Consider the following 20,307-nt stretch of genomic DNA (forward strand, 5'->3'; position numbering starts at 1 on the left):
CAAGGAAAATAGCAGGGCAGTAAAAATGTGCTAAGGGGTTTAAGAGAATTTGCTTATAAATGTACTGAGTCATAAGCTAGTTCTTTAAAGTAATAAAACACAAACAGCAAAAGAAGCAAAAGACCTCTACATAACACAATTTTCAAAAAAGAGAGAGATCCCATCTGACTATATACAGTATTGTCAAGCAGGGAAAATGGATAACAGAAGGCAAGAGGAAAAGTCACTCCCATAACAACAAGAAACAACTCAAAAATCAACAAGTATATTTCCCACCATTTTTGTCTATTTTTAAAGCAAGGTCAGTGGAAAATTTCTTTAAAATAAAAATGTAAATTGGTTTAGATTGGGTTGGTATAACAGGTTGCTAGAGAACCACTGTTAGGGTCTATTTTATACTTGTAACATTATGGAAATATGACATTTAAGGCGGCATATTTAGTCATATCTATTACACAATGTGAACAACAGAAAGGAGAAACACAATATAAAGAATGATGAAGGCAGAAAAATCCAAATAGAATCAGACCTGGCAAAAGAGTATGGTGGAGGAGAACCACTTAATGAAAACAGTAATCCCAAGAGATGTGCAAAATTAGAGTAGGCAATAAGTAAAATGTTTGTAATTTCAGAAATAACCAGAAAAGGTTTATGCAATTTGGAGAAGTACCTGACAGCATATTAAAATGACATTCATCTAAGACACAACTGAATTTTAGTTTGAAATGTGTACATTTAGATATAATCAGAATAAAAAGAAGAAAGTTTTTAGTATACGGACTATAATAAAAATGATGAGGGGATTGGTGAAATCAACACGTGAAAGGTTAAGTAAATTAGGGTCCTGTAAAGTGCTTTTTCACAAGTTTTATTTTCATAATTTTCTAGTCACTGGAAGTTGTAATAAACACAGGAACTGTAGTGAGAAACTACTCTAAGTTGCGTTCTGGGTCAGGAATCTTTTTTAAGAACCACAGAATCAGAAAGCCAGAAGAGACCTCAAACAATAATCTAGTTCATTCCTCTTCGCCCAACCAGGACACTTCGAATCATTGGGACAGTTTGTAGTTTCCATCCTGAGAGAAGTTCACAGAGAGGATATAGTTATCTGCCCAGAATGATTTTGTTATTTATCTGTGTGGAGGCAGAGTACAGAACCTGATGATCTCTCAAAGACCTTCCAACTCTAATTCAATGATATGGAAGTATTTTTAGAGTTTAATAACAGCCACGTCGTGGTCTCCCTGCCTCCAGCTCTCTTCACTCCTGTCCATGCTCCCTGCTGCTGCACAGATCAGTATACACCCCTCCACTCCTCAAAAACCTCCAATGGTTAGTCATCTCACTCGGCATCAAGCAGAGTTTCTTACTACTGACTTCAAATCGCTCCATCTTACATATCGCCCCCTCTCTACCCACTGCTCCCCAGCTCATATTCTTTGCTCTTCCGACGTTCTCCAAATATTTCACTTTCAGTTCTCTCCTCTAATCCTATCTCACAGTTTACCTGGTCTGGAACTCCCTCCCTTCTACAAATCCACCAGACCACATCTCTGCATCCCACTTCCTCAGGAAGATTTCCCCCATAAATTCACAATACCCGCCCTTAGCAACTTTAATCCTATCAACACTTGTCTAAATATGTGGCTTAGTGTCAAGAGCACGGGCCTGGGACTGGAGAACCTGGGTTCTAAACCTGGCTCTGCCACTTGCCTGCTGTGACATCTTGGGGAAGTCAATTTCTCTGAGCCTTAGTTTCCTCATCTATATAATGGAGCTTCAACATATGTTCTTCCTCCTATTTAGACTGTGAGCCCCACTGGGGCAGGGACTGTGTCTGACCTGATTGATTTGCATCTAACCTAGCATTTAGAGTTTTGACACATCTCAGTGCTTAACAAATATGATTACCGTAACACTCTGTAGTACAGCAGCTCAATAAACAACACAGAGAAGGAGGACACGAACCAAGAAAGAATCAGAAACTATTGTGAATACTATGAAAACCCTCACAGTTCACATATTCAAAATAACTAGAAAAAGACACAAAGAATTTGGGGGATAATTCTACAATATCAGGAAATGGAGCACATTGTTCAAATATACTTTTCCTAATCACTTTGATGGTAGAATTCAATGGGAGATCTACAAAAAGAAGGGATCACTGATTAATAAACAATAAAATTTCACCTTCCCAAACCAGCCATTTCCAATTTCCTGGATATAGTTTAGACTCTGGCGGGCAATTTGAGACTTCAATCCCTCTGTTAAAGGAAAGAAAAACAAATATGAAGCAAAAAATAATGCCACAATGGCAAAAATAACAATCCATGTGCAGTAGAAATTATCTTCTTGTATTTGTGCTAACATTGCAGTAAAATACCAAAATAGGGCAAATATGAAACACATCTAGCAAGTGAAGAGGCCCCCTCTGTAGGGGCAATAGAAGAGATCACCCTTATAGTTTTGTGGGGGGTTTTGAGCTGGATTCTCATCCCTGCTCTTCCCAAAACTCTGACAAGACCTGAGTTTCCAATCAGGATGAAAAGGCCCAAAATGGTGGCTTTCTAGCCTGAAAACTCTTTGAAGCCTACCCCTTCCCTGTCCCCATTCTCCCCTAAATATGCTACCCACTTTCCCCCTCCATACTTAAAATGAAAAATTAGCACTTACAATGGCAAGCATGTTACAATATAAACTGGTTAAATAAAACAGTTAATTTGGATTATTCTAAAAATGAACCCAATACCATGAGAATCTGAAGTGCACATTACCACACAATTATAAAAATTTGGGTGACTATAGTACGTTTGTAATGTATCTATATTTTCAACAATTAAACACCCAAGATTGAATAAGATCAACAAAAAAATTCCCTGAGAAATTTCCATTTATGACGCATTCGGCAAAGGGCAGGGAGCTCAGATGAATTTCGTGTTCATGCTTCCTATATATTTCCTCTACTACTATTGTTAATTCCTGTAGTGTTGGAAGTATTTTCAGTGGTCTCCGTCACGTGGATTTTATTTTAGACGAGGGAGAGGCCACATTATTCCTAAAATTCTAAAATGTCTATCCAACTGAGGAACAGCCTAATTTATGGATCACTCAGACTTGGTCTGAAAGAACTGCTTGAACCGGTATGAAATGATCCATGACAGTGTGATTTATTTGCCATTCTGTTCCTTTAATTTGACTTTTGGGGGCACGAAGTTAGGAAAGGAAAATGAAGCGTAAACCTTGTCATTCATGCTCAGAAGCTGTTTTTTGGACACATTTTGGGTGTGGTGTGGAATCCAAGGTCCTATACACAATCAAACGAATAAATCATAAGTTCTTTTAAGACTAATCTTCTAAAACCTGAACAGCATTTCTGAGACTTTTTTTGGAACAGACCCATCGGATAAAATAAAATGTTTTAAATAAAACAGTCACACAACACCAGTTATACTGTGGCTAAAACGAATGGGCTCATCTACAAATTGCTATTTGCCAAAATATTTTCACACCCTAAAGCCTTGTTTTTAGAGAAGCAGCCTGGTCTAGTGGGAAGAGCACTGGTCTAGGAGTCAGAGGAGCCGGGTTCTAATCCTGGCCCTGCCCCTTGTCTGTTGTGTGACCCTGGGTAAGTCACTTAACTTCACTGTGCCTCAGTTCCCTCATCCACAAAATGAGCATTTAATAACTGTTCTCCCACCTAGAATGTGATTCCATCTGGGTCCTGATTATTTCATATCTGCCCCAGTTCTTAGTACAGTGCTTGGCATATAGCAAGCACTTAAATACCACATTTATTATTATTATTATTGTTACTGTTTGTCCTTTAAAAAGTTAAACCAGGCAAGCAACTGACTACTAGAATAAAAAACCACAAATTTACAAGTAGGTGGTCATATTTTAAATGCTGTTTATTGTATTCTCTCCTAAGGTTTAATTCATCTAATCAGTTTCATGTATTTGCCCTCTAAATCCCATGTATTCTCACAACAGCTTCTTGCAAGAGGGAAGGGAAAAACCTTAGGATACTTCTACCTACATCACTATCATCACTTCTTGGACCAACTGTCATCATATGCTATTTCCAACCCAGTAAGCAAAATAAGCTCAAACTTGCCTATACTTCAGGATGTTTATGGTGCCATGGAGCCAAAGATTTGCCTGGCAAGCACATCCACCATAATCAGTTTCGCATCCTAGAAAGAAAGCTATTGACAGCAATGGGGACTTGAAAGAAGCAAAACTAATGGCAACAACAAAAGAGAGATGATCCTCATATTAAACATGTCCAAAACTGAACTCCTTATCTTCCCATCCAAATCCTGACCTCTCCCTGTCTTTCCCATCACTGTAGACAATTCAACTACACTCTCTATCTCACAACACCATAACGATGGCATTGTCCTTGACTCATCTTTCTCATACCCTGTCACAATTTGTCACAAAACCCTGTCGGTTCTACCTTAATCACATTGCTAAAACCTGCCCTTTCCTCTCCATCCAAACTGCTTCCATGCTGATCCAAGCACTTATCCTATCCTGACCTGATTACTGCAACTGCCTCCTCGCTGACCTTCTGGCCTCCCGTCTCTCTCCACTCCAGTTCGTACTTCACTCTGCTGCTTGGATCATTTTTCAACAAAAACGTTCAGTCCACATTTCCTCACTCCTCAAGAATCTCCAGTGGTTGGCCCATCTACCTCCACATCAAACTGAAACTCTTTACCAGTGGTTTTATAGCAATCAGTCAGCTCGCCCCATCCAACTTCTTTCATTCAATAGTATTTCATTCAATAGTATTTATTGAGCACTTACTATGTGCAGAGCACTGTACTAAGCGCTTGGGATGCACAAGTCGGCAACAGATAGAGACAGTCCCTGCCGTTTGATGGGCTTACAGTCACCTGACTCATCTCCCAGTACAGTCCAGCCAGCACACTCCGCACCTCTAGCATCAGCTTAGTCACTATACCCCGATCTCGTCTGTCTTGCCACCGACCACTTTCCCTCATCCTCCCTCTGGCCTGGAACTCCCTCCCTCTCCATATATATCAGACACTACTCTCTCCACCCTCGAATCATTAGGGTCCATCTCCAGGAGGCCTTCCTTGATTAAGACTTTATTCCCGGCTTGCTCTCCTTTCTGTGTCGTCTATGCACTTGGATCAATGACCTTTGGACATATGATATTCACCCCATCCCCAACACCACAGCACTTATAGAAATTCTCTTATTCTGCTGCATTGTACTCTCCCAAGCGCTTAGTATAGTGCTCTGCACTTATTTAGTGCTCAATAAATACTATTGATTGATCTGTTCAAAACAAGTACAATTCTATTCATTGTTCCAGTTTAGGAATCAAATCATAAAAGCTACACATGTAATTTGTACTTAAATCACAACTTTCATTTCTTTTTTTCCCTCCTCGGTACATTTCCTCTGCAGTAGTTTTTTTGTATTTTGTTTTGTTTTTCTAAGACAGGAAAACAGAATGACTATAAACAGAATGACTAAAACATTTTCATGGATTACTGCATCTCACCACACAAAAAAAGAGTTATTTTAACCAAAAACAGTGAAAACTTGACACTCATAAAATATTGCACGTTACCATTAGAAGGCTGACACTGAGATGGAGCTGGTAAAGAAATATTGGGAACAGATAGTGTAAAAACTTCTGCTGGGGATTGAACAGAGGGTGTATCTTCTGCTGGTGGTGTAAAATCTATTTCATCATCAAAATTATCTTCAAACTCCTACAGAGGGGGGAGAAAAAGTAATTAAGTGAACGCAATAGCACAAACACACCTTAGATTACACCTAATTTGTACTGGAAAACATTAAAAGAATAAGAATATTATTGACTTTCCAACAGAGCTGTACAATAGTGTGTGGTGTAGGGTACCTGTCATTACAGCGTGCTGCACTGAATCATGTGGTATTTCATGAAATGGGGCAAGTCCAGTTGTCAGAAAGTCCTGCCTAAAGGCTAGAGTAAGCTTTGCCCTGCATTTGATTCCTTTCAGCTTGTGCTCTACTCAAACTCGTCTCTCCCCACCTCTCCAGTTGTGACTGTCACACTGTCAGCTAAATAAAAAGTCCATGATAATTTTATACACAAAATCTTATACTGGCCGGAAACTGATTTAATCAATCGGTGGTATTGACTGAGTGCTTATTGTGTACGGACCACTGTATTAAGCAACTGGGAGAGCACAATACACAGGAGTCAACACTGAATTTAACTTAAACAGCACTATGAATCGGTTCACTCCAGCTTCCAAAAAAGTGAATTTCAAAAGAGCTAGTTATATACATTCAGTGAATATATGATAACTATACTTAGTGAATGTTACCAGAATGTTCCAAATACCCATTTTTTCCACTTTGGACTGCAACCTAATTCATTCTGGGCAGAAAACGTGTCTACCAACCAATTCTGTTATTTGTACTCTCCCAAGGGCTTGGTACAGTGCTCTGCACACAGTAAGTACTCAAATACCAGTGATTAATTTGAGTTAAGAAACCAAAACTCTGCTCTTGCCTTGAACATTCACGCTTATATCTTCACTCATTTGTGGTTCATTTTGAAGTAGCTGATATTACAATTTTAGTTGTTTTCACATTAAAACAGTAACATAATTCCTGTTAATATTTAACTTATGATTGTCAAAATTGTTGACTTTAACACAGCAAATTTAGAAAGCCCCTTATATGAACAGGATGGCACCATTTCTTTTGAGACGAACAACGTGCAAAGATGACTACAGTGATTATCACAGGCGTTTCCTTAGAAACTGTCAAGAACGGAACGATAATAACTAGTGTGAAGTGTTTACGATGATCATACAGCATTTAAGCTTAATTAACATTCCCAAAACTTGAGAATTTTTGGAAAGGGCATTTTTTAAAAAATTAGGAGAGACTTTGATCAGACTATTTTCACTTTATCCCCCTACTCAGCCATTAAGGTTTGGTGTATCACAATTTCAGGCTTAGTTTAAAATCATTTTGTGGTCTAAATTAATGCTAAAGCAGAAATCAAGATCCCGCCATCTTCTATAAGAAGTACTACCTTTAAATCCCACCTCATCCAAAAAATTATCTTCCTGAATTTTTAACTTACTCTGAAGACTACAATTCAACTGCCTCAATGAATTAAAAGGGCAAAGGAAACAATCTGTGAAATACAATTCTTGGATGCCTTAGAGTACCGCCAGCTGACTCTCACCCTAATTTTAAATGAACTCCACCTATATCATCATCAATAGCATTTACTGAGTGCTTACTATACAGAGCCCCCTAAGCGCTTGGGAGAGTGCAATACAACAGAGTTGCCAGATATGTTCCTTGCCCACAACAAGCTTACAGTATAGAGGGAGAGGGAGACATTAGTGCTCTGCACACAGTAAGCGTTCAATAAATACTATTGAATGATTGAATATAAATGAATAATTTATAATATTAGGTAGACAGGACAAAGCACTACAGTTTTGTTATGTAAACTTCTGTGAACAGAGGGATTTGCTCATTTGCCCTCCAGGTGGCCATAAACTCTTCGGTTTAAAGGTTATGTTGACTCCATCCACCTCCTCCCATAAGAATGTCTCCCATAATTTTGGTGTGTCAAAAAATAGAGTGCCTTGGAGAGAAAAAAAATACACTTCAGCGATTGACAAATTCAAAGCAAACCCTGAAGAATTCAACAGAAGACTGGAGCATGCTTAAACTGATATTACTGCAACTGGCATAGCTTTACAAGCTGAAGAAGAGCCAATAATGATCTCAGATCTAAAAAGGCACATAAGGCTCCTTGTAATACCCTCTGGAATAAGTCCCAAACCACTAACTTTCAATTATCTGTGGGTACCGGGAAGACCCCTCTCAGGGTAGCACCTGGAGAGTTTCCAGTACTCTGATAGTCTCGACTACGGGAGGGGGAGTCAAGCAGAGGCCTACCCCTTCCATTCCTAGCTTGGCCAGTGGTTAGTGCGTGGAAGGCAATCTGCTACAAGTCAAAACTCCCCTTTTTCTGCACAAGAGCAGCATGGGAGAGAGTTGAGGGTGGAGGCTCAAGTGACCCGCATGGAAAAAGGCAATGGTAAACCACTTCCATATTTTTACCAAGAAAATTCTACGGATAAACTACCAGAATGACCGCAGATGGAGGCACGGCGTTCTGGGAGAGATGTGTCTGTTGTGTCAGCGCGTCAGAGACGACTCGACAGCATAAGACAAGAACGGGAAGAGCTCCGGCATAGATTGCTCGCTACCACAAATAATTTTTAAAAAGTACACCAGTGCTACCAAAAAGATTCAGGTTGCCAACACGCTAGTATTCCTGACTGGACACAAATTTTTGGGACTAGCAGTGAAGATGAGTGATTCATTATTCAAAAGAGGAATGAAAAATATTTTTACAGAGCAGAAAAGTTTTATAGCAAGCCCTTCTTTCAGCTACAAAGAAGCTCCAATGCCATTGACAGATTTGAAGTAGAGGAGAGAAGACATGCAGAAACAGGAAGAAAGGAGATATGTTTAGCAACAATAGTATTTATTGAGTGCCTAGTATGAGCAGAGCTAAGCGCTTGGGAGGGTACAATGGAGCTAGTAGTCAAGAACCCTGGCCTCCAGTCAATCATATTTATTGAGTGCTTACTGTGCACAACGCACTGTACTAGGCTCTTGGGAGGTAACATGCACATTTCCTGCCCACAGTGAGCTTACAGGCCGGGGGGTTTACACCCTAACATTTGATTAACACACAGATCCAACATAAAAAGTAGGCAGGAATGCTGTGAACAAATGATTCTGAGAAAGATCAGAGGGAGACTGATATTAAGAATCAACACTGGTCACAACTGGGTCCCTAAATAATACTGCTCTAGAAACAGCAACATTGCTGGTATTTTCCTTAAAGTCCTTAACCTTCTCCTTTCTCCTCATCTGCCATCACTGAAGAGTATACTCAAACCATAACCCCATTTCTCCATTTTAAATTTTGCCTTCTGACAAAACTAGGAGAATGGGAATACTTCAACAAACCCCAGTCACACTAGAAGGTAGTTCTAGTAATTAATCAAATCATTACCTTGATGTCTTAATTAAAGGGAACCTTCCTCACTCAAAATTGAGGAGGTCACATAATTTGAACTGGTGGCCCTCAGTCTGCACACAGTAAGCACTCAATAAATATCACTGATCAACTGATTGACTCCTGGCAGTATCTCAAATCACAGCACACTACTAGTTGGGGGATCTCGGATGGAAGCGCCATCAGGTCACCACAAAATTGTTCAGACACGGAACACGATACAGGTGGAGCTGCCATCGTGGTTCCCCTTCCACCTCTTTATAGCTCCAAGAGATGGGATTGGGAATGGCTAGTAACAGTTGCCTATTTACCCAAAGAGCTGAAGGGACAAAAACAAAAGCCTTGTTCCATGGGGTTGGTCCCACAAAATACAATGGTCTTTAAAAATATACTTCTTCATAAAGATCAATGTGCCAAATCAAGATTGCAAGAAATACTTTGCCAATCAACTTTTCACCAATTTAACATCTTCCCCCAAAAGTTAACTGACTCATAAAAAAATTCTTTATTCCTTCTTTGGGAGAAAAACCACCATGAATATCATGCTTTGTAAGATTGTTTTCTACAGTTTTAGTGAAAAAGCCATTACAGAAGTCCACTTGAGGAGTCTAATTTGACTCTTTGTATCTTGAATGCTCACCTTGAAGTCTATTTCGGGATCTTTGCAGCAGGATACGCAGTTGACAATCAACACTACCAACGCTAACAAACTGCATACGGTCAGAATCACAAACGAGAAGGAAACTTCAGCAGCAGCTATTTCCCCTAGGAAGAGAGAGACAAACAGAGGTAAGGGACGATGCAGTTAACATTTCCATTCAACTTCAACATATTTACATTTCTCTCCAGACATGAATCACACCAGGTGGTCAATGATCGCTAAGGAGAGGCAACTTTCAATTACCCCTTACTAGAAATTCTTCATCAGCTTCCTTTGAGCAACAGGCCCTACTTAACTGGTTGCATTTTTCAAGTTTCATATGACCTTTGAACTGAAATGGGATTCCTTAAGGACTCAGCCACTGCTGCATTCCCTTTGATCCCAATTTTGCTGGCTCTTTGTATATACTATACACAATTCACAAATAATGGAAAATGAAATTTTGACCATGAGGTATGCCTGGCCTTCTTTCAAAAGTAAAATGCCCATATGCGGACAATGAAATCTACAAAAATACACCACTAGGACAAAGCGGGCTCTTGCCAGTTAAAAGGATCATCTGGTACATAATAATGATTACTTTTTTCGCAGCAACTCAACTCTGCTGGCCAGGACATGGAACAAACTTATACAGCTGTCACATATGCACTTCAAAGAGGGATCATGCAAACCATGATGCCAAAACAAGGGACATTAAGACACAATGAACTTGCAACAATGGTGGATTATTAAGAGACCACTGCAGCAGGCACACCAGCCTGGCAGTCAGCTACTAGGTGATGCGCTGCTCTCCTTGAGTAAAAGTTCTGAAAATACTGGGATACCAAGCAGTGCTCTGGAAAACGGAAACAAGCTCCACCTGAGTCAAACCACAATTTCCACAATAAGGATCTATATGTAAGTGCCAAAAATTCAGCAGGATGCACTCATCTCCCATCAGTCTTCATAGACATCGTGACTGTAAACTCGTTGTGGGCAGGGAATGTGTCCGCTAATTCTGCTGCATTATACTCTCCCTCGCACTCAGTACAGTGTTCAATAGTAAGTGCTAAATAAATACCACTGATTGATGGATTGATTGACATACTTGTGCATCTTGCCCTCCATCGCTTCATCTTCAATATAAAGGGCAGCTACATATGCCCTGATTTTATTTAGTGTTATTGTTCGCATATTCCTGGGAGGCGGGGAGGGGCAGGCATTATCAGCCCCATTTTATAGACACAAAAAAATGAAGCTCAGATACATTACAGTAATTTGTTCAAGGTCACACAGAATGTCAGAGGCAGAGTTAATTTCAGGATTCCGGGCCCATATCGGGTCCACTAGATCTCTAGGTCCTCTCTGCTAATTCTGTTGCATTGCATTCTCCCAAGTGCTTAGTACAGTGCGCTTTACAAAGTAAGTGCTCAGTGAATACCATTAATTGACTGACTGCTCACTGTGCTACAATAGGTTGCAGGAATATATACAACCATAAAAGACTGTTATAGTCAGTTCTCCGATAACATTTAGGTTATGTTCCCGAAAAATCCCACATAAAGGAAAAATGTAATATATCAAAAGTTCTTATTAAGCCCTTACTGCGAACAGAAAGCCCTATACTAAACACTGTGTGACTGTGGGCAAGTCACTTCATTTCTCTGGGCCTCAGTTACCTCATCTGTAAAATGGGGATTAAGACTGTGAGCCCCATGTGGGACCACATGATTACCCTGTATCTACCCCAGCGCTTAAAACAGTGCTCTGCACATAGTAAGCGTTTAACAAATACCAACTTGGGAGAATTCAAACAAATCAGTAGACATGATTACTGCTTTCAAGGAGCCTGCAAATCCTTTCCATTGCTGTGTTCATGCTCACAACTAGTTCATCCAATACGACGTTCAATCCAGATAGGAGAGCGTTGTTGGAAGCACCTATCCAAATTTCCCAAGTGTTCTATCCAGAATGCATAACAACAATACACATATGTGGGAGAACTACTTCATCAGGACTTCTCTATTTGGATATCCCAACGACATCTCAAACTTAATACGTCAAAAATAACTCATCTTCCTACTCAAACCCTGTCTTCCCCCTGACTTTACTATCACTAAAGAAAGCACCACCATCCTCACAACCTTTAACCCTGACATTATCCTCAAATCTTCCTTCTTTTTCAACCCACATATTCAATCGGTTCCAACTTTACAACACCAAAATCCACCCTTTCCTCTCCATCCAAACTGCTACCACATTAATCCAAGCAGTTATCCTATCCTACCTTGATTTTTGCATTTTCTGTTGTAAAGATCATTTTTCTACAAAACCATTCAGGCCATGTTTCCCCACTCCTCAAGAGCCTCCAGTGGTTGCCCATCCACCTCTGCATCTAACAATAACTCCATACCAGTGACTTTAAAGCACTCAATTCATTCAATAGTATTTATTGAGCGCTTACTATGTGCAGAGCACTGTACTAACTGCTTGGAATGTACAATTCGGCAACAGATAGAGACAATCCCTGCCCATTGACGGGCTTACAGTCTAATCGGGGGAGACAGACGGATCAAAACAATAGCAATAAAGAGAATCAATGGGATGTACATCTCATTAACAAAATAAATAGGGTAATAAAAATATATACAAATGAGCAAATGAGCACAGTGCTGAGGGGAGGGGAAGGGGGGGGGAGCAGAGGGAAAAGGGGGAAAGGGGGCTTGGCTGAGGTGAGGTGAAGGGGGGGCAGAGAGGCAGCAGAGGGAAAAGGGGAAGCTCAGTTTACCTTGACCGCCCCCCGCCACCTTACACCTCGTTGCTTTCCTACTGTAATCCAGCCTGCACACTTTGCTCTTCTAATGCCAATCTAGTTATTGTACCTCAGTCTCTTCTTCCTCAACTCTGACCCTTTTCTTTTGTCCTGTTTCTGGTCTGGAACTCCCTTACCCTTCATGTCCGACTGACCGTTACTCTCCCCACTTGCAAAGCCTTATTAAAACCACATCTACTACTGTGAGGAGGTGGGCAGCAGAGGAGCGGAGCGTGCGGGGTGGGCAGTGGAAAGAGATGAGGGAGGAGAGGTAGGAGGGGGCAAGGTGATGGAGAGCCTTGAAGCCTAGAGTGAGAAGTTGTTGTTTTTTTGTGCGGAGGTTGATAGGCAACCACTGGAGGTTTTTAAGAAGGGGAGTGACACGCCCAGAGCATTTCTGCAGGAAGATGAGCCGGGCAGCGGAGTGAAGAATAGACTGGAGCGAGGAGAGAGAGGAGGAAGGGAGATCACAGAGCAGGCTGACACAGTAATCTATACGGGATATTACGAGAGCCCGTAACAGTAAGATAGCCATTTGGGTGGAGAGGAAAGGGCGAATCTTGGCTATATTATAAAGGTGAGACCGGCAGGTTTTGGTGACAGATCGGATGTGTGGGGTGAACAAGAGAGTCGAGTCAAAGATGACACTGAGGTTGCGGGCCTGAGAGATGGGAAGGATGGTCGTACCATCCACAGTGATAGCGAAGTCAGGGAAAGGACAGGGCTTGGGAGGGAAGATGAGGAGCTCAGTTTTGGTAATGTTGAGTTTTAGGTGGCAGGCAGACATCCAGGTAGAGATGTCTCGGAGGCAGGAGGAGATATGAGCCTGAAGGGAGGTGGAGAGGACGGGGGCAGAAATGTAGATGTGTGTCATCTGCACAAAGGTGATAGTTGAAGCCGTGAGAGCGAATGAGTGCACCGAGAGAGTGAGTGTAGATGGAGAACAGAAGAGCCAAGAACTGACCCTTGGGGAACCCCAACAGTTAGAGGATGGGAGGGGGAAGAGGAGCCTGCGAAGGAGACCAAGAATGACCGGCCAGAGAGGTAAGAGGAGAACCAGGAGAGGATGGAGTCTGTGAAGCCAAGGTAAGATAAGGTGTGGAGGAGAAGGGGATGGTTGACAGTGTCAAAGGCAGCTGAGAGGTCAAGGAGGATTAGAATAGAGTAGGAGCCATTGGATTTGGCAAGAAGGAGGTCATGGGTGACCTTAGAGAGAGCAGTTTTCTTGCCAACCCATTCCAATGTCTTTTAACCCTCATGGACAATCAATGATATTTATTTATTGGGTACTGTCTGTATGCAGAACGCTGTCCTGAGCACTTGGGAGAGTAAAATGCAGAAGACTTGGGGGATACATCCACAAGGAGCTTACAGTCTAGAGGGACAGAAAGATATTACTCATGTCTTATTTAAATAATTAGCCAAAAGTATCACTCAAGTGGGTATGAATCTGTCAATGACCTCACATGGCAAGTGGAAAAGTGTAAAAAGAGAAGACGGTTAAGAAACGGATATGACTAGAAATCATTTTTTCTTCCTCTTTCCAAACTCCCTTATTGATGTGAACTGTGCTTTTTGACGGGGTTATCTCTTATGGAGAGTTTGAACATTTTTACCAATAGTTGTCATTAAAATATAACACATTACTTCAAATACATTAAACAACTTAAATCTTGATGATCTAACATGACCAATAATCTTTCCACTACTGGCATTCTGACTGTCCCCCACATCCAAACTCCAAAGACACACTGATGCTAAATTTTCCCCCATCATTCTTTTTGTTCTCAACTGACTAATTCCAAAAATATAATTCCAGTAATGTTTTACACCAGCATCGTAAAATTTACTTGAATGACGTGCAATTTGTGGGATGCTCCATTTATCTGTGTCATCTGTATGTGAGGCAGGTTAAACATTCAGACGACTCATCTAGAAAGTTAAGACCATAAATCAATGGCTTGAACAGTTTTATGCACAGCCCAGGACTATCGAATTTTCATTTTGAGCATAGAGGCAAGATGGGGGAGAACGAACTTTTGGAGGGGCCAGGAAAGAGGGAGGAGAAGGAGGAGAAAAGAGAAGCAAGGAGGAAGAAATAAGCAGGGTGGTCTAATGGATAAAGCATAGCCCCAGAGTTATAGGAACCTGAGTTCTAAATCCTGACTCCACTATTTGTCTTCTGTGTGGGATTAGGCAAGTCCCTTCACTTCTCTGTGTCTCAGTGGGACATGGACTGTGTCCAACCTGAGCACCCTTTATCTACACTAATGCATAGAACAGTGCCTGGTACATAGTAAGCACTTAGATAGCATAAAAAATGCTTAAAGTTTGGGACTTTAAGCTTTATCTGACTACATCTGTAATAGGGAGGGATGGGAAAGGCAGGCAATTTCTCTAGTAATGTGAATCCAAAATAATTAGGAGTGTCTAGGTTATCTCACACCCAAAATTTCATCTAGTACTGAACAAAGTATAAATTACATAAAATATACCTTGAACAAAACACATTCCTAGAAGTTTTAATTTGGTATTTATTATTCTTTTGCCCATACACAGCCTAATAATGAAATACCTGGCTCTCTTCAGCCCAATTTGTCAGGAGGATTTCATTAGGCTTAATAATTTCAAGAACTCTCAAAAGTAGGCATATATTTACCCATTTTACTGAGCGTTTGAATAATGACTCAGTAACCTAACCTAGGGCACCACCCCAAAGTCCTGACTCCTAATTGCTTAGTTTAAGCATTACTCAACCCTCCTTCCAAAAATCTAGTTATAGGTTGTCTGAGCCATGAAATAGTGGACAACTCATCAGTAAATTACCTGCCAGCCAATTTTGTTTCAAATTGAATAAAAAAATGCGTTTAGATGCTAGTTCACGGGTTAACAGAAAACCCTCTTCAGGTTCCACTACGAAAGTACTTCATTAAACACTTCATCAATAAGTGTAATATTAGAGGCAAATGGGTAAAACCGTCATTCTATACCTTATTCCAGGCCTATTCTTAATGAATATATATAAACTTTCCTTGTTCAGCAGGAATGTACACATACATGTCTAAACTTGACTTCCTCTGACTAAAAGGAAATGGAAGTCATTCCACACTTTGCACAGCACAGTTCTGTTGCCTAGAAATTCTGCTGACCCTCTTTTCATCAGCAGCATTTAACCTTTATGATTATCTACTGGGTTCAGTGCAGGATGAAAGAGAACAGGGAGTTGCCCCAGGGCCTAGCCTAGCAAGAAACCACATTGGCTAAAGAACCACTGCTGCCTGTCCTAAGACAACCAGGGTTTGGCAGGAGTTCCTGCCAGTGTAAAGTACTATCCTGGAGTTGAGGGAGACCCCAACCAATCCCTGCACACGCGCACACTCACGCACACCTCCCAACCCCACCGGTCAAGCCTAGGGTTTCCAACTTGTCTGCCTCCCTCCTTTATTTCCAGGTGGGATCTCTGGGTTGGAGTGAGGATGGTGGCATCCATCAATCAATGGTATTTACTGAGCATTTACTATAGGCAGAGCACTGTACTAAACACTCTGTCAACTCTGTTGTATTGTACTCTCCCAAGAGTTGGGTATTGTGTACTCTGCACACATAAGTGCTCAATAAATACCACTGATTGATCGACTGATTGGGAGAGCACGATACGACAGAGTTGGCAGACGGCGCGTTCCTGCCCACCATGAGCTTTCAATCTCGAGAGGGAGACAGACTTTAAAATAAATTGCAGATTTGCACACAAGTACTGAAGGGTGGAGGGTGTGGTGAACAGCGAGTGGTTAAAGAGTACACATCCGAGTGCATACGTGACGCACCAGGGAGTAGAGGAAATGAGGGATTAGCCAGAGGAGGCCTCTTGGAGACGTGATTTTAGTACGGCTTTGAAGGTCTGTCATACAAGAAGGGGAAGAGAGTTCCAGGCCAGAGGGAGGACGTGGGTAAGGGGTTGGCAGCAAGATAGATGATGATCGAGGTACAGTAAGTAGGGTAGCATTAGAGGAGCGAAGTGTATGAGCTGGGTTGTAGTAAGAGAGTAGCGAGGTAAAGGGTGACTGAGGGCTATGAGCCGACGGTAAGGAGTTTCTTTTTGATGTAGAGGTGGATGGGCAACTACTGGAGGTTTTTGAGAAGTAGGGAGGCATGGACTGAAGGGTTTTTTAGAAAAATAATCCGAGCAGCAAAGTAAGGAGTGGAGTGGCTGGAGACTGACTGGAAGGCCAGATACACCTCACTCAGGAGTGACGTCATCATGACGCTGTGATCTCACGTCAGACTCCAGGATAAACCCAACCTGTTCCTCACTGGATAGCCTCTGATTAGGCATTTTGCAACTACGAAGAAATATAAAACAGGATTGCAGTAGTCATTTTGTAAGAGGAAATACAGATAATAAGAAATGTCATTACTATGTTCTGATTTCTGATAGCTCAGTAAATGCTAGCAGAGAAGATGACAAAGGAGGGAAAAATGCTGCTCCAAGATCAAATTGATATCAACCAACAAAATCCAGATCTTTGAACACTTTAATCTGATGACTAGGTTAAAAGGCCAGAGAAAATTACTTTATAAAAAAGGTCAGGAATTAAGTTATATGATTATTTATGAAACAGAATCATTTCTACTCAAATTTAAAACTGGGATTGAAATTCTCTAGCTCAAAATTACCATAAATTACTTCTTAAGCCATCAAAGATTATTCAGAGCAAAGCTTGGATCTTTATGAGTCGAAAACTATTAGTCACTGCTCACAAAAAGAACACTTGCTAATGAATTTTTAAAAAATTAGATAGCCTTTCCCCCAAAGATACCGAATTTAAAAGCAGAAAAATCATGTTAAAATTATATTTCTATTCAAATAGGGGCTCTGTTATTGCTAGTAAGTACCTTTATGAATGCTGACATGAGCACGAATTCCTTCACTAAAATAATTTAGCCCCAAAAAACAGGGAAATGCTGGAGTTACATGTGCTACATCAACCAGTACGACCTTCCAAACTTTCAAACATAGTAATCAACTTCATTTAGCCCATTCGAAATCTCTGACTTGTTAAAATGAAAAAGACAGGATTATGTTTTGAACAAGGTGATTAGTAAATTCTTGAAGGTAGGATCCTGAAAAACACTGAGTTTTGTCAGAGCACGTTATCACTATGCATTTTGGTTAGAACATCATCACCATCATCAATGGTATTTGAGCACTTACTATGAGCAGAGCACTATACTAAGCATTCATTCAATCGTACTTATTGAGCACTCACTATGAGCAGAGCACTATACTAAGTGCTTGGAATGCACAATTCGGCAACAGATAGAGACAACCCCTGCCCAACAACGGGCTCACTGTCTAAACGTGGAAGAGTACAATACAACAGAGTTGGAAGACACGTTCCCTGCCCACAACGAGCTTCATAGTCTAGAGGGGGAGGCAGACATTAATATAAATAATTTATGGTATATAATTTATAGATATGTACTTAAGTGCCATCGGGTTGAGGGTGGGGCGAATATTAAATGCCCAAAGGTCACAGATCCAACTGCATAGATGATGCGGAAGAGAGTCGGGGAAAAGAGGACTTAATCGGGAAGGCCTCTTGGAGATGTGACCTTAATAATGCTTTGAAGGTGGAGAGATTGGTGGTCTGGTGTAGAGAGAGGGAAAGGGAGTTCCAGGCTAGGAGGACGTGGAAACAGGGTCAGCAACAAGATAGATGAGATCGGGGCACAAGGAGTAAGTTGGTGCTAGAGAAGCGAAGTATGGGGGCCGGGCTGTAGTAAGAGATCAGCAAGGTGAAGTACGAAGGGGTGCTGATTAAGTGCCGTAAAGCCAACGGTAAGGAGCTTGATGTGGAGGTGGATGGACAACTTTTGGAGGTTCTTGAAGAGAGGGGAGACGTGGACTGAATTTTTTGAACATATGATCTGTGCAGCATAGTGAAGTATGGACTGGAGTCGGGAGAGATAGGAGGCAGGGAGGACAGCGAGGCTGCAGAGGCAGTAGTCAAGGCAGGATATGATAAATACTTGACATGACAACCAAATTAGGGAATTCTCCTTCCATCACACAGGGCTGTCAAGATACAATGCAGGGTGGATGTCAGGAAAAATAGCTGTGCATACATGTGCAGGACTGGACCGGGGTGAGTACTACAATACAATGACTGGACGGGGGTGAGTACTACAATACAATCATTCTGAGGAAACTATCACTATAAGAAAGGATTTACAAAGATTTACCATAAAAAAGGGAGAAAAAAAAGATACTAAGACATATTACTCAAAATGGGAATCCAGGACAGAAGAAAGTTTTGGGGAATTGAAAGGAGAGAGGAAAGGATGCGTAGGGCAACTGAACCAGAGCCCATGCAGATTAGAAGCAGGCAACGGCACCGGGGCACAGGGGTAAAGTAGTCATGGAATGTCAGGAGTTGTAACCCCAGAGTCCTGCATTTTATCTCCTGCATCCTCACTGGCAATTCTCCCGCACAGAGCATTTCAGGCACTGGCTTTTAGTCAGAGCAATTTAAGCTCAATCCAGTGCAATTTAGATTGATTGATTGATGGCAACTATAGCCCAGTGTCAAAGAGTACTGAAATATTCCAAAGAGCAAACAGGGCTTTAAGGCAGGAGGCCTTGTAGGGAGAGAGCCTGGGCCCCGGTTTCCTCATCTGTTTAATGGGGATAGGAACACATGCCTTCTCCCTATCTCACAGGGATGTTGTAAAGATAAAATGAAGTGTTACATGTCAAAGTGCTTTGGAAAATCTAAGCAAAAATGCCCCAGGATTACTGGGATGACAGACTGCTGCAATGCACGCCAACAACTGCACATGCTCAACTTCCTCTCTCCTCCTGTCCCCACCAGAAGACCCCCAAAGGCCCACTCAAAATGAAAAAGGGTGCAGGTTGAGAATGTGCCTCAACCTGGAAGACTGACTCAGGCCATAGACCTCTACTTCCCAATTCACCGTACTCTAAAGACATCAGATCAACTCCAGAGTCTCAATCAAACTTACTCTAGGGAATGGCCTGGCATCCATTACTCTCCAAAGTTTCCTTAAAACTGACCCCAACTCTCAAGGCAACCCTGAAACCAACCCAACCACCCAATCACCTGGACTAGGAAGGAGGCTGGATAATGCAGTGTGGCTTAGTGGAAAGAGCATGGGCTTGGGAGTCAGAGGTCATGGGTTCTAATACCAGTTCAACTCTGGGTAAGTCACTTCACTTCTCTGGGCCTCAGTTACCTCCTCTGTAAAATGGGGATTAAGAGTGTGAATCCCACTGGTACAACCTGATTACCTTGTATCTACCCCAGTGCTTAGAATAGTGCTTGGCAAATAGTAAGCACTTAAATGCCATCATTATTATTAACCCAGGGACTAACCAAGCTTCCGCCTGGCACCTCCCCCAGAGTCATACCCCCTCTTGACCATACCAACAGCTTGGGGAATTATTTTCTTTCATTATGTACATATCCTTATGCTCGGCCATTTCCCCTACCTCTAATTTATTTTAATGTCTGTCTCCCCTGTAAACTCCTTATTTCGTAAACTCCTTATGGGCAGGGTTCTTATCTACCCAACTCTATTGTATTGTACTTTTCCAAGAACTTGATGCAGTGTTCTGCTCACAGTAAGCACTCAATAAATACAACTGATTGAATCCTGAAGAGCCCCACGTAAGGCAGGCCACGGTAGCATGTCTGGCTTCTAAAGGGGACTTTGTCCTTTCAATTGCAGTTAATGCGCAGCATG

The 20,307-nt window shown here is 41.5% G+C and overlaps 1 protein-coding gene across 1 annotated transcript in view; it reads right to left on the reverse strand.

The window, feature by feature from the left end:
- The window catches only part of LMTK2 (lemur tyrosine kinase 2), an 85,163-nt gene that overhangs the window by 44,934 nt on the left and 19,922 nt on the right, over positions 1–20,307 (reverse strand). Inside the window, exons 2-4 of the mRNA XM_029049866.2 lie at positions 9,732–9,856; positions 5,609–5,753; positions 2,191–2,264 (exon numbers count right to left, since the gene is read on the reverse strand). Of these exons, the coding sequence (XP_028905699.1) occupies positions 2,191–2,264; positions 5,609–5,753; positions 9,732–9,856 (344 nt within the window). The remainder of the gene's footprint in view (positions 1–2,190; positions 2,265–5,608; positions 5,754–9,731; positions 9,857–20,307) is intronic.

Source organism: Ornithorhynchus anatinus, chromosome 2, assembly GCF_004115215.2.
Source record: "Ornithorhynchus anatinus isolate Pmale09 chromosome 2, mOrnAna1.pri.v4, whole genome shotgun sequence".
Taxonomy (NCBI): domain Eukaryota; kingdom Metazoa; phylum Chordata; class Mammalia; order Monotremata; family Ornithorhynchidae; genus Ornithorhynchus; species Ornithorhynchus anatinus.